This window comes from Toxotes jaculatrix, chromosome 1 (assembly GCF_017976425.1).
Source record: "Toxotes jaculatrix isolate fToxJac2 chromosome 1, fToxJac2.pri, whole genome shotgun sequence".
NCBI lineage: Eukaryota > Metazoa > Chordata > Actinopteri > Toxotidae > Toxotes > Toxotes jaculatrix.
The window spans coordinates 248413-263542 of NC_054394.1; the positions used below are offsets into that span (position 1 = coordinate 248413).

General features: G+C 42.7%; 1 protein-coding gene across 1 annotated transcript; it reads right to left on the reverse strand.

Annotated features, from left to right (window-relative positions):
* Positions 1–9715: 9715 nt before the first annotated feature.
* On the reverse strand, positions 9716–12785 carry LOC121176644 (cytochrome b-c1 complex subunit Rieske, mitochondrial). Its single transcript, XM_041030707.1, has 2 exons — positions 12514–12785; positions 9716–11098 (listed from the first exon to the last, which is right to left on the reverse strand). The coding sequence occupies exons 1-2, from the start codon at positions 12722–12724 to the stop codon at positions 10488–10490; spliced, it is 822 nt and encodes a 273-aa protein (XP_040886641.1). The 5' UTR covers positions 12725–12785; the 3' UTR covers positions 9716–10487.
* Positions 12786–15130: the final 2345 nt, after the last annotated feature.

The following is a 15130-nucleotide window of genomic DNA, read 5'->3' on the forward strand; positions in this document are numbered from 1 at the left end:
TATTCTCTAAGTCTGGTTCCATTGCACTTTATCGATACATCAACTTTCCCACCTTAGCAAAGCATAAAAACAGGTGTGTGACATTTCAAGATTTTTATTTTTTTATTTTTAGGTATGCATTACAGCCACAGAGAAATTATTAGATGATAACATTATGATAACAACAGGTGCACACCTCAGTTTGAGTAAAGTCAAAAATCCATCCATTTGTCATCAAAGTCAGCCACATATTTTACACTATGTTTCTTTTACAGCAAAGAACCAGGTAAGACCAGCTAACAAATTTACCTGCAGGTGGAAGATGTTTCCAAGAGATGTATAATAATATCTGCAGACACACAAGCACACAAGCAGGCAGGTAGAGGTACATGAGTTTATCTAAAAGAGAGAATTCCAAGCTTCTTTCTGATTCCGTTCATTGTTTCATTCAATGAAGAGTTACTAAAGAAGGAAAATAAAGGGATCTGAGCTAACCAGTTTATTCAAAAGACAAGTTTGTATCATCGACCACTAACTGTGTGTAAACCACAGCTCTCAGGAGCAGTTTATACTCCAGTAAAACTGGATTGTGACATGCAGATATCATCCATCCACTCAAAAGTCAGTTCTGTCAGAACAGTTTGTCCTTGAATCTGCACAGGAGAGCTCACCAGAGTTGAACTGGACCTCCTGCCCCACATGTGAGTCTACAGACTGTGACAATTCCAGTGAAATGAATGGATTTAGCTTGAGCTTTATTTTGAAATTGTAAATGCTGGTGTGCCCGGGCCTTTAGAACATGGTTACTTTCTTTGAACAGAGTGCAATGGTGTAATCAGATTCTTTGTTTGTCAAATGGATTGAGTTTCATATAGTCAGAGGAACCCTGATCCCCATCTGTGGATCTACCAGGCCCATAATGGAATTTTAAGGTTTCTAGACTCTATAGTAATCAGACTTTGCACAACATGAAAATCAATGCTCTAACAATGGAAAGCCTCAGTGTTTGTATGAGGCATTGGAGCCAGTAGCCTGGTAGGGCAAATGCATGGTTTTGGTTGCTGCATTGCCATCACCAAACAGAAGAGTCCCGTGTGGATTTAACTTTGAGCATAAAGAAAGTTGAATGATTAAGGTTAATTTAGGATGAGGGATTTAGATGAAGGATTTGAAGTATGATTAGGATTATGGTAAGGCTATCATAAGAGCCCATAGCAGTTTGAGTTGAGTGTGTTGATCCCAGGTTATTTAGCAGTCATGGTGTTGGGTATGCTGCACACATTCACAGAGACAGATTGAAGAAAGTGGTAGTTCTTCCTCTCTTTCACCACTTTAATCTTGTCCATGTTTGCTTGTTCTGTCTCTCTAAACTTCTGTCATATCTCCATCTCCTCCCTCCTCCATGTCCCTTGCCCTCTCTTTCCTGTGACACCATGTGTCATAGGACATACATAGGACATTCACAAACACAGCATCCCCCTCAATGATATGCAGAACTCAGATTCTACATCTTCACAGCGTACTTCTCTGCAGAGATTCTCTCCTCTTAATGTGATTATTTCAGCTCTTGCCATCTCTGTTTTATGCCACATTTCTATTTAATGTCTTTTTCTTTCCACTGCACAAAGCTCATGAATAAATCGTGAGGTGTCAAGGTCTCAGCTCAGTTTGCCACAAATTTAGATTTTGTGGTATGTCTGGAGTGCCTGGGAGCTGCCAGCACCCTCGAAGACCAATCTGACGGTTGGAAGATGATGTTAAAGGGCAGAGACTTGGAACAGATTTAGCTATACTTTGGGCTCAGTTTTGCCATATACACAAACATGTCCTCACTCGGCCCAGTCCATCAAAATATTGCATTTTCCTCTCTAATGCTACCTTTTTCATCTGACATACCCTTGGCCTCTGCTCTCTCTCATTTTTATGTTGACAACCACTTTATCTCCTTTTCTCAGCTCCGCAATAAATATCAGCTCCCAACAAAGCATCAGATACCTCCATGCTATTCAATCCTGTACTCCCAATATCCCTCTCGACCCCCCCACTTGCCAGAATAGATGACATCCTCAACTGGATGTTGAGAGGGGTGTCCCTCTGAGGCCCATCATGGACTTGACTGAAAGGTGCCTGGAGTGTGGACTGATTACACACAAAGTCCTTCAGTGCCAGACAACATTTGATGTAGTTCTATTGGATGTCTATTGGGTGCACGGTCAAAGGCCAAAACAAGCCACTTCACAATCAGTGTTCATCCCACCTGCACTACAAGGAAAACTGCTCTGGCCTCTTTATACCACCAACTCTGGGCTTGTCCCCCAGTGACAGGATATTCAAATGTCTTTGGGACATATATGGCATCACTGTTTCACTTTCCCCTGGCATCGCTTTGCTGGGTGTTATGCCCATTGACTCTCCCCTCACAGGTGTCCAGAGAATAAATGGCAATTGGACTGCATTTCTTAAACTACAAGTCACATTCACCCATTCACACACTCATTCATACAATGCTTTTGTTTTTCTACCACACACACACTCACACATTGGTTTAGTATCTAACTCTGGAGCCACTGGTACTTATGTAAATGACAAACTTTGTAATTACCTATGGACCTGCAAGTCGCTCTGTTATGTTGTTGTTTATGTTTTTGAAAACAATTTAAAAAGTAAAAGAATGTGTAGAGACCACATGATGCCTTTAAGAGAAATATGACCTGGACATTGGAGAGAATAACAGCTTGATAAAAGTGGTACGACATTGTCCTCAAATACACAATTATCCTCAGACAGGAAACCATTACTACTTTCTTTTGGTGGCAAAGTGCATCTCCTTTAAGTTGACATGATATGTGTCCTTGTGCCATCTCTCTGTCTCCTGGACTTCTTATTAATGAGGGTCACACAATTAGCCTCTCTTTGAGAAGTTCCTCATCAGCCACTCCATCTCATCCTCAGCACCTGTTTTATAATGAGACCACAGACGGATAAAAAGGCTGGGCTCACTTAAAAATCTACTCTTAGACATGTCACATGTACAGAGTGTCTCAACTCATCTGAGACAACAGACAGCCGCTACCATTTCAAAGGTACCAATGAGATGATCTGTCTTGTTATTTTATCTCTTAATATGCTCTGCTGTCACTTCATTGCTTTATTACCATAGAGAGTCTTGACAGTGGTGTGCTCCTTCCTGCAGAAGAACTTCTTCAAGGACGCTGAAGAACAGTTACTTAATTTACTGTGGTACCACGAGAAACACAACATTTTCAAGTCCACACCACAAATCTAGATATTTCAGTGTTCTCTGTTTTAGGTCACATCTTCACAGTTCTTATGGTTATGATGTGACAACAGTATAGTTAAGGTTTGGTTAGGTTTAGAGAAAGCAGCAGGTTGAGATCATTTCAGTGAAATCAGGACAATGTGTAAATCGGGGTGGTGAATAAATCCATGTAAGTCTTTTACTTTGAGTCCAAGGTCTGTGACATGAATTTGAACCTCTGAACAAAGCGATGATCAAAGTGGTGATCTTTGAGGGAACAGAGAATGGTGGCTACTAGCTGTGTTGCATAACACTGCTCCAAGAAGCAAACATGTAGCAGAGGTACAAGTAAACTATTCAGCTCAATTCCATTAAGGTAGGTTGGAGAGCTGACTGACCAGAACTAGTGTGTTCCTGGTATGGTACAGTGCGAGATCACAGTATTTCATAGAACAGTCGTACAGGTATGTCATCAAGTCACCAAGTTTCTAGAAACCTAAAGCTGGAGAGAAGGCAAGAAAAGGGGAAAAACACGTGGAACAATATGGCTGTTTTTTTTGCCTTGGCTGTAACAGTGGAGCCTGTAGGTGACGAAAGAGTATCTATAGGATAGGAGTAAGTGTTGCTCTTCTGCTTTTCACTGAAGATAAGACTTGAACATTTCCATATAACCTATGCATACAGTAGAGTGCATTAAACATGCAGAATGTGAAAAGAGAGGTAGACAAATTGGATGTGTGTTCAATTGCAGGGGCTTAGATAGAAACGTATCATGATTAGAAAAACATGGATGTGAGATTTCTAAATGTTCGAAACTGTTTGCATTTTGTTGAACATATTTCACACATATTGTTTCAGGAAATCTAAATGTTCCTTTAGCACATCAACATCCTTCAGTTTTATCACATATGTTCTGTTTCAGTTCTGTTCAATCTACCCAATAAATCTGAGGTAACAATTTGAATTAATTTTGTTCCCCATGATTTGAGTAAAGAATTCCTGTCTCTGTGGAAAAACATTGTTTTCAGTGATCAGTTTCAAATTAGATATATTCATTATAACATTTTTGAAAGTAAAAACAAAAATGAATGACTCTATTTCTATGCCACTGACCTGGAGTCTTTTTTGGGAGACCTGGAAATGTGCTGCAGGTTTTTACTGAGTGCATCATGGTGTTCAATCAGCGGCCACAGACTTTCTCTTCGGATCAGTCTAAGGTACATTACATCATGGGATTGTTGAGAGGGAGGGCTCTGACTTTGGCTTCATTGGAAGCCGGGCACACAGCAGAGCAGTAAGCATATTCTCATATGAAGATTTTATTTCCAGGTTAAAAGCTGTATTTGACCACCCAGATTATTTTAGGAATGCTTCTAAACATCCCCAGAGTTAGAGACAGGGATCTCGAAGTCTTGCAGTGGGCCCACGACTCACTTTGCCTGTCACCCTGGAGTCAGTGATTGGTGGCCCACTATGGAGTAAAATACTCTGGACCATGTCTCAGCCTGTTCCATGTGTGGATGCGGTAAGGCTGTCCATTGGCTTCTGGCAGGGTTTAACTGCCCTCTCCCCACTCCTGGTCACCCTTGATCATACATAGCCCTGGACTTTGTAACTGGTCTGCCACCTGGGCAGGGCGAAACAGTCGTCCATTTCCATTTTCTGGCCCCCCATAAGCTCCTCTTGGCCACAGAAGCTGCTGACCTGTTGGTTAACAATGTATTCAGACTCCATGGTATTCCTTCAGACATTGTTTCAGATCATAGCCCCCAGTGTATCTAACTGGTGCTGTAATTTCAAGTAAAAAAACATCTGGTTCCAGCTTCTCAGGTGAGAATTTACATCACGTCTGTGTATGATTTTAAATGAATACCTCAACTCCAGCCAGGTGGCACGGTGGTGCAGTGGTTAGCACTGTGACCTCACAGCAATAAAGTTCAAGCTTCAATTCCCAGTCTGGGCCCTGTGTGTCTGGCTTCTTCTCACAATCCCAAAAGCATGCACATTGGTTTAATTGGCTACTCTACACAACAACAAAATAACAGTTATTTTTAGATCTATTTTAAAAAATGCTGCTTTCCTACTTCGCACCTACTGCATCAAAGTGCCATCACTTATCATTACATCATCATCACCATTTTGGCCACATCCCTAAAAATCAGTCCAAAAAGACAACAAATGACTATCAAACATGTTGTGGCCAGATGATCTAAAACACTTCATTTGGAGGAACAAACAAAAGTGATACCCATAATATCACTAATAATCATGAAGTGCACAGAAAAATGATCAGTAAGTATAAGTACAGCAAGTCCAATGGGTCAAAGCTAAAGCAGGAAGCCTGTAAACTGTTATTTCTATTCATTTTCCTGTTTGCCTTAGTTGCTAGTTTTAACAAAACCATTAAATGAATGAGAAGAAATAGGTTGGTCTGTTTCTAAATTGTGCATCAGTATTGCAGGTAGACTGTTTATATTATTATTAACAGAGACACTGCAGTCGCCTCCTGGTCCAGAGAAAATGTTCACATTCACAACATGATGGTGGTTGGAAATCTGTCCATCCCATCAGTGTAGGAGTTTTTTAACGGCCTAAAGGGGGAAACAGAAAGGAAATGTCAGTCAGTCCACTCTGGGGGCTACTGTTACAGGGTTACAGTGACAAACAAAGGTGCAGAAGAGTCTGCAGTGTTTCTCAAATGTAGTGATTATATGCTGGAATGAATGTCCAGAGAGTCTCCTCAAATCAAATGGACGTGAAAACAGAAATAAAAGCTGGAGAAGGTTCAACAGGTTATTTACATGATGTTGTACACAGTGTGTGAGTGAATGAACATCATTGGGAAATTTGGGAACCACCCCCCACCCCCCAGATGAAGTTGATGCCTGATCCTGAAAGTCAGACAGCAGAAAGATCCCCAAGAAGAAAGGCCAGTGAGTCAGCACAGCCGTCTGCCCCGGAGGGAAGCTGTCACTGTGGATTCATGCAACAAGTGTTCAAATTCTGTTCCCCTCCAGACAGCTGCTGTCCACAGCTCAGGGTTAGCCAAGTGGAAAGGCCACACAGATGGTGCTTCATGCAATTACAGGTGAGTTTTATCCCAGGGAAAGAGTACCTACGAGCTGTTCCCCAACTGGTGTGAAATCACTTCATCATGAAGGCTTTCTGCAGAATGACATTCCACACAGCAGACGTTTGGTCTCCTGCGGTAGTGGTGCTCCCTCTTGGGGGTTTTGGTGATGCTGTCAGGACTCTTTGGTTTCACCATTAGCTGACTCTGAATGTCTGAGAGGCTAAATGACGTCTGTCTCACACTCTGCTTTTATAAATATTATTAGTCTACATTTTTGCATTCAGTTGACAAAAACAGGAGAGGCTGGGGGCAAAAAGGGGCTGGGGTGGTGGTTCAGCTCAGAATCAACCAAAGCATGCTATGATGAGGTGAACAGGTGTGACACCTGCACTGGAACACACACATCATTTTTCGTTTGAAAATGCAAATCAGGCCTGGTTAGAGAGACACCCTCTCTAATTTTAATATTAGGCTTAAAACCTTTTTGTTTGACAAAGTTTATAATTAGTTGTAGTTATAGTTTTAGTTATTATGACTAAACCTATAGTTAGTCACAATTATTTCTATAGACACTGTTACAGTTAAGGATAAAGCAGTAGGGCTGGCTCAGACAACTGAACCATCCCTTAGTTATGCTGCTATAGGCCTAGGCTGCTGGGGGACTTCCCATGATCCTCTGCACACCTTTTCTTTTTTTCTCTCATCAGACCCACTCTCACATTTATTAACCTTTATTACATGCCATCAACTCTGTGTCCCCTCTGTCCCATAGTCCTGTGCTTGTTTCTCTTTGGTCTCTCTTTCTCTGTTCCTTTCTGCAGGTATCTCTGGCTCTGGAGCTGCATGTTCTCTGTCTGTGGTCCTGGCTCCACCGACGTGCCGCTGTTTATTGTCTACAATTATCCATTTCTAACACATTACTATGCTTAATGTTCCACTCTGCTACAGATACATTTTGGATTAATATTCTATGCAGACTGTAATGTAAATCATTACCAATCATGACAACTTTTTGCTTCTGTGCTCTGTTTCCTATCATAACTGTAATCTGCTGAGCACACAGTATCCACTAACTGTTCTGTAATCTGAATGCTGGCTCTCTAACATTGTCCACTTCCAACCCTGTCTGTATCGTGTTTTATATGCTGCATGTCCTGGGGGCATGTGAAGTCCTGGGAATTGAAACAAACATCCATGCAGTTTTGGCAGAAATGTGTGATTTCAGGGTGAATGTCAATGTTGCTCCATGAACAGAAGCCAGAATCTGACTTATTCATAATTCAAACGCGAGTCCCTCTGAATTCCACTCTGAGAGGTGTGTGTTGACAGTTAATCTGCAGCAAGGTCCTGCTGCAACTTGTTTTCCACAAGGGATGATGGTGTCTCTGCAGGAGGAGAGAAGTCCTGTCTGTTGTCTGTTGCTGAAAATAGTAGCTTGTAGTCTCAGGCAGCCTAATGGACCTGAGGAGCAGCTGAGAGACACACACACCTGCTCTAAAAGCTTTCTGAGACAGATCAGAGAGAGTGTCATCAAGGACACTACAATGACACTGCACAGACACAAGGCAGAGGTGAAGGTGTGTGAATCTGTGTATGTGTGTTGGTGTGTGAATCAGTCAGTGTGTGGGTGTGTGAGTTAGTTGCTTTATTAAACTGAACAGTAACACACCTCACACAGATCAAACCCTTTATGAAGCTGACCTGAGAGACTGTCATCTCTGCACCAGCTGAAAGTTTCATGTTTGTGTTTCTGTGAATGTGAGTTGGTTTTACTTTGTGTTGCTAATAGACAGTTAATGTAAGAGACCAGTTAGAGCCGAATGGGGTTGGAATTGATGTGCCTTGTTTATTTACCTGTTAACCAAGTTAAATCATCTGTCAAGCCTTTCATTTATTTCACTGTATTTTCTCTCAGTTAACTGATTGGGTTGATTTCAAACCTTAAACTGATTAAAAATTTCCCCACTGAGGGACTAATAAAGGATTTTCTTATCTTTCTTCTTATCTTAAAATGAATTCAAATGGCTAACATTGCTGAAAGGCAAAGCAGCAAATCCTCACATTTACACCTTCACAGTGTAGATCACTGTGAGACATTCAACATGGTTCACATGCTGCAGAACTGAATGAGGACTGATGAGTGAGGACAAAGGATGAGAAACCCACAGAGTCCTGTGCTGCAGTGTGTGTGTAGAAGTCAACTTTGGTGTGAAAGAAAGGTTGGTGATTGCGCCTCCATCACGAGATCTTGTTTCAAATCTCGGCAAAAAGTCTCTGCAGAGTCCAGAGACAGGGTTGTGTAGAGGCACAGATCTGGAGAAGGCTACTGTTGCATTGAAAGTTCTCAAGAGAACAGTGTCCAGGCAGAAGGGCCTGGGTAAGAAAGGTGGCCAACAACCGGATGGTCACTGAGGTGCTGAGATCCTGTGTGATGATGGGAGAAACTTCCAGAGGGACAACCATCACTGCAGCACTCCACTGATCTGGGCTTTTTGGCAGAGTGGACAGACAAAGCTCTCCTCAGTGAAAGACACATGAAGCCTGTCTTTGAATGTCTTTAAGCAGCCCAGACAGAGACCTGACTTGAATCCAGTCAACAAAAACATCTGGGGAGACCTAATCAGGCCTAAGCAGCAGTGATGTTTTTTAACTAATACAGTGCCTCTCCCTCTGAAATATACTACGGCAGATAAAGGAAATAATCTAGTCTCACAAATTGTACTTGAGTATAGTGAATGTTCTTTTTTTACTTTCCACCACTGCTGCACATCACAAGTGACATGAACTAACCTAAGTGTGGTAAGCTGATGACACTGTCCACATGAACTGGATGTTTACCCCATTAACACTGCAGTCACACACCACTGTGCTCTGCTGTGGCTGCATCAAATTGGTAATAGAAAAAAAAGCTTATTTCAAACAGTGAGTACTATCAAATATATTTGTAACTTCATCTTACACCCCTGTGCTTTGCCAATGGACAAAGCAAAGCTGCGCTGTTTTTGGGGGATTATTATGGAGTTGTGAAATCATTTTCGTCTGACCCAGTGTTTTAATGTTAACGCTTTCTTATTAACACTGGACTTCCACAGGCTGTCTCAGTAAACCAGTCAGCTGTAAATGGTCACTAAATTCGTTCCTGTTAGCTGGCAGACTGAGACTGAGCTCCAGGGCTGAATTATTAACCACGACAAAACTAAAGTGTCCACTTTAGTTTCATCCAGACTTGTCAGTGCAATGCAGGCCTGCGGATTTAGACTGTGGGGTCATTCTCATCTCCATCTCTCAGATCCCACACTGTGTGCAGTCATCACATGTCAACAGGCAGTCACTGAAGCAGGAACTAGTTTTTCACCAGTTTACACAAGGTAACTATTTTAAACAAAGAAAGGCATAACACTGAGTGCAGTATGTCAAATAAAATAGAATTCTTTATTAACCACACCTGAATGCAACATTTGTTCCTGGTAGATGGTAGACAACATGGTGTGTTTCTGCCTGTTTCTGTCATATTCAGGAAAGCAGCTGCTCAGACCCCATACTCTATATTACTGTGTTTCATGAACTTAAAACCCGAGGTAAAAGGAAACAGGAGCTCCAGCTTCTGTTATTACAGTGGTTGCATGACATTAAATACAATACGGCTTCCTACACTGGTAGATCTGCTGTCGTGTGGGAAAGTTGTGACACTAAGCAAGATATTGTTATCACATGTGAGTTATACACTGATATGGAAGAACATTATGACTGCTCACAGGCGACACCAATTATCTCCGAACACCACTGTGTACTAAGATCTCAGATATATTAGACGCTAAGTGAACCATTAGTTCTTCTAGTCCTAGGCTCAGAACCTACAGCAGTCAGGGAAAGGACCACTACTGAGTAGGGAGAAACCACAAACTGCTGGTTCTAGAGGGAATACGACTCAGCACACAGCGCTGCGTAGATTTAGACTGGTCAGGGTGCCCATGCTGGTCATTAGTCCAGTTAGGCTCATCAGTGTAATTACCTGTCGGATGTTGCAGTTTTTCTGTTTTTCAGCAGCTGGAAGAAGCAATGAGACATGAACACAGTACACAGTATTAATAAACCTCAACCTTTCCTTTAGCACACACATCTGCGGTGCTGCTGCCAAAGCAAAAGCTGATATGATCTCAGTCTGATGAGTGTCATCTATCCCACGACCACCGTGTCGTCATCTGGAAACTCATAGTAGGGGACCTCCAGGTTGAGGGGAGCAGGACCCTTTCTGATACGGCCCGAGGCATCGTAGTGCGAGCCATGGCAGGGGCAGTAGTAACCTCCGAAGTCTCCGGCGTTGGCGATGGGCACGCAGCCCAGATGTGTGCACACCCCAAGGACAATGACCCATCTGGGGTTGATGACCCGGTCCTTGTCGTGCTGAGGGTCTCGCAGCTCTGCAATGTTCACGCCAGCTTCTGTGGAGATCTCTTTCTCTGTGCGGTGACGGACGAAGAGTGGTTTGCCTCTCCATTTGAAGGTCATGTTCTTGCCTTCTGGGATGTCACTCAGCTTGATTTCGATCTTGGAGAGAGCCAGGACGTCAGCCGAGGCGCTCATGGAGGAAACAAACTGAGTCACCACTGTCTTGGCAGCGTAGACACCCACAACGGTTGTGGCCCCAGTGACCAGATAGGAGAAGGCTCTTCTAGATTCACTGCTCTCCTGGGACGACTTGCTGGGGTCGACAACCTCTGGACGCCTGTAGTCAGAGAAATCTGGTATCCTGACATCTGTGTGGGCAAATCTGACTCCTGCACAGCCTGCTGACAAAAACAAGTGGGTCATTAGTTTGAATGAACACTAAATGCTACACAAAGGACCCTGCTGCATTATGGCTGATAGAGATGAGCCGCTGCTGGGTCTATTTTAGGGGTGGTGAAAAAAGTCGATTATTGATTAATCCCGATTATATTATGGACGCCTATGAGTCCATTATTAAATTTCTAAACATTGATTATTTTTGCATTTTTTAAAAATTGTAATACACAGCAGTGACTCCTCCGGTTACTGGCTGTCATACAGGATTTAAGAGCAAAGGCAACCGCCTGAAGCCCGTCCACTGAATCAACGTACTCTCCATGAGGTGACAAAACTAGCCCTGGCGGAAGACTACATCTAAAACAAAAGTTAAAAAAAATAATTTGAGTTACAAGTTACAACTGTACTACACAATACTGAAGGTGCTTTGAGGTAAATAAATAAATGGTGCAATACATTTATGGTGTATTTTGGGTTACTGCTGTCAAATGGAAAATCAACAATAATCAAAAAATGATTGGTAATTGTATCAAGACATCAATAATCATAACTGAATCAAATCGGGCCCACTAACCAACCCCAGTCTATTTTTACTAGAGCAGTTCACATTGCTGAAGCCTGAAACTCTATTTGATTGTACAGACAGTTTCATGTTTGTGAATATACTTCCCGTGATCACCCTCATTGCGTTTTAGTGCAAATGAACTCATCATACAGTTGTTGTCATTTACAGATCCATCTTTGTGATGTTAAATATTAAAACTGGATATTAAAACTGAACTGGTACCATGACTTAGCCGTGATTGAGCCACAGCACAGTCAGTGTGTACACTCACAGTGACTAAAATCTGCATCTAAGTTCTATCAGATTACACAAAGGAAAGGGATCGAGTGTTTGTAGTTTGTAGGAAAATTATGTTTCTGTAAGTATTCGCAAATCCATCATTATTAAAGGACATAAACACATACATATTCTACCCATTTCAGGTTGTCCTTATGAAACTGATGCTCTGATCTGTTTCCTCTAAGGTTTTCTCTTCCATTCGCGTGGGTTTCGACAGACGAGCTAGCTGTGCTGGTCTGCGTACTGCGGGAGCACAGTTGCTAAGCAGGTCATATGTGGATACCGGGGCACATACTGATGGGCGACAATGCGTAGCTCATGTTCAGACCCACGAAAACTCAAACATACTCGCGGGATCAGATGATTAGAGTAACGTAACCACACGTTACGCTGACCTCTGTGGTAGGCCGCTCCTTAGCCATCCATGCTAACAGCAGGCCAGCTCAGTACCTGGAGACTTCTGGGCCGGACCCAGGTCTTTGTAACTGACTTTCAGTGCAGATATTGCAATAACACAAAGGTGACTTAGCCTGTTAAGCTAATACTAACGCTGTCAGTCAACGACACACTCACCGTTAATGCTAACCGTCACTGCAGGCCCCGTCTTTGGGCTTTGACCGTTAAGCGACTCGCGGCAGAGGAACTGTTTCTTCGGGTTCAACAAGATCTTCTCTCCTTTCACGACGACCCCGGGTACCAGAGCCTTCAGGGGTCCGGCGACTGCAAAGGCAGTAGCTTGCATGTAAGGAGAAAAAGCCCCTGACCGAGCAGCAAGGGAAATCATGTTTTCGGCTAGCTGCGACGACCTTGTGTGCCTAGACTGAACACGCAAAGCGTAACGTATGAGTGCATAGTTACGTCGCATGAGACGTTGCGTATCACCCAATCATCATCTTCGTGTTCTTCGCCTTCTTCCTCCTCTTCGCTTGGGTTGGTTGGCGGTTAGCAAACTAGCTTTCAAGTGCATTACCGCTCCCTGTCGGCTTGGAGTGTGGAACGTTGATCGCTAGACTTTAAAAAAGTGTCAAAATGTTTGTGTGAAAATTCTGACAAAAATCACACGGCATTTAGCTGATTTCAGGAGAATCCTCAAATTGTTTGGTGACTTTGAATCCAACACTGAGCCAAAAAGAAATTGTTGTTTATACAGTAGAAATTACAGCATTATGGTGATAACACTGTGGACTCAGTGTTTGACCTGAACGCTGTTTGAAACACATGATATCAATGTATCAGTGTGAATGTCTGTGTCAGTTTTTGTAACATTGGAATTCAAACTTGTGGATATATAGATGTTAATCAGTTTTGCACATTTTGAAATATTATAGCATGATGTATTCTGAATTGAGTGAGGAAAATTTTTGTTCACTAGATATGCTGAAAAAATCAGCGTATAGATGATTTATTTTGAATTATTGAAGTTTGGGATGTGAAAAGTCTAGAAATTTAGATTTTTAGAACTTTCAGCCCCATGCTCTGCCTATTTGTTACTGCTTACAGCTGTTTTGTTGCCACTTAACAGCTTTTTTGGAACAGGCAGCAGGCGTCATCTCACTAGGAACAAAAAGGGACATTATGAGGAACAAAAACAGATGACATAACAAAGAGTAAGGGGAAGTCAGTGAACAGTTTAACAGGTGAACCTAATCAGGCTGGGGAGGTCAATCAAAATGGGAGGAAAACACACAAAGGTACGTTCTGGATTCTTTCAGCTCAGAGAGAGACTTGCATGATCGGCAGGTGCAGGAGGTCAAAGAGGACCCAGGATTGAGGCAGACTTATGGTGTGAAAAGGGCATGTCCTTTAACTGAGAATCACTTTCATGCACCCTGATAGCAAAATGACTCCCTGGATCCGTTTTTGACCCGCTTATTAAGGCACTCCTCTTTCCTGCATCTGTTTTGGACCCACTTATTAAGGTGCGCTCCTCCGCCCCGGATTTGTTTTGGACCTGGTTCATGATGGTACTCCTTTGGGCCAGATCCTTATAAAAACTAGCAACTGACATATCTGATAAATGTATCTGTATCTATCTATAATAATGTAGCTTTTTGTACATAATAGCAACAATAAAACACTAGTGTTACAGGTGTAAGAGATACATCAATTGTGAAACATAAATGCAGTTTCCTGTAAAATCACTAAGTAATTTTTATCCACTCTGTATCCATCAAATTCTAACTATATAAAAGTTATAAATGCACTGAATAAATCATGTGAGCAATACTGGGAAAATAAAAAGCAACCATAAAGGATTATTGTATTTTTATTAACTGAATATTCTATTCGTTCATATCAAAATGCTAAAGAACAACAAAACAAACAAAAACACGCACAAAACATGAATCTATTCTTGGGGAGCGGTAACAGTGGGTCACTTCCTTGCACTCCCCGTCTGCTGCCAGGTTGAACCAGCAGATGGCATGTTTAAAAGTTTCCTCATCCGTGGCAGCACGGGAGACTGTATTTTTTCTCAGCGCATATGTCATCAAAACAAAAACAGACAAACCTATATTTTTAACAATAGCTAGATGAGAAACACCTCTCAATATGCTGGTTAACAGGAGCAGTGTTTTAGGAGACATTTTGCTGAAAGGCTTTTTGGCTTCTTGGAATATCTTTGCAAGGATGTTCCAAATGGCGTGCTTTGTGTTGTGGCCCCCACTGGTCACCAGCAGCACACCAGACTTGACTCATTTAATCAACTGATCTCAGTCTTCAGACAGTTGATTGGTCAAATTGTGTGCTCTTGATTGGTTGGAACAAAAACCTGCAGCCACATGGCCCTTTGTGGAACAGGTTGAAGACCTCTGCCGTAACGTCTGACTCTGAAAGGCGCACTCGCTGCCCGGATCCACTTGGGATCCGCAATAGGTCCGGTGGTTGACAGCGCGCTGTCCAGCGGAGGTGCTGACTTGAGTGCGGATCTGCCCTGGAATCTTCTGCTATCTGGGCAGTCACCGGTTACCCTCCTGACATCTTACATGACATCAAGGGCCAGGGGGTGGCCAATGGTGGCCACGGCACCATAGATTGATCTTCGGCCACCCCCCCGGCCACCCTCCCACCACCGATTTGCCGCAACTTTTTTGGCGGCACCATCTCTGTACGTCGGTGTCCCCACAGGGACGCAATTCAACAGTGCACCTCTAACGAGTAGTTCTCCACCAGAACAGATGGTGGCAGTAAT

Excerpts from the sequence above, each read along its gene's own strand:
- LOC121176644 (XM_041030707.1), bottom strand. The coding sequence starts at position 12,724 with ATGATTTCCCTTGCTGCTCGGTCAGGGGCTTTTTCTCCTTACATGCAA. Across the intron at positions 11,099-12,513 it reads AGTGACGGTTAGCATTAACG|GCTGTGCAGGAGTCAGATTT; the intron begins GTGAGTGTGTCG and ends TTTTGTCAGCAG.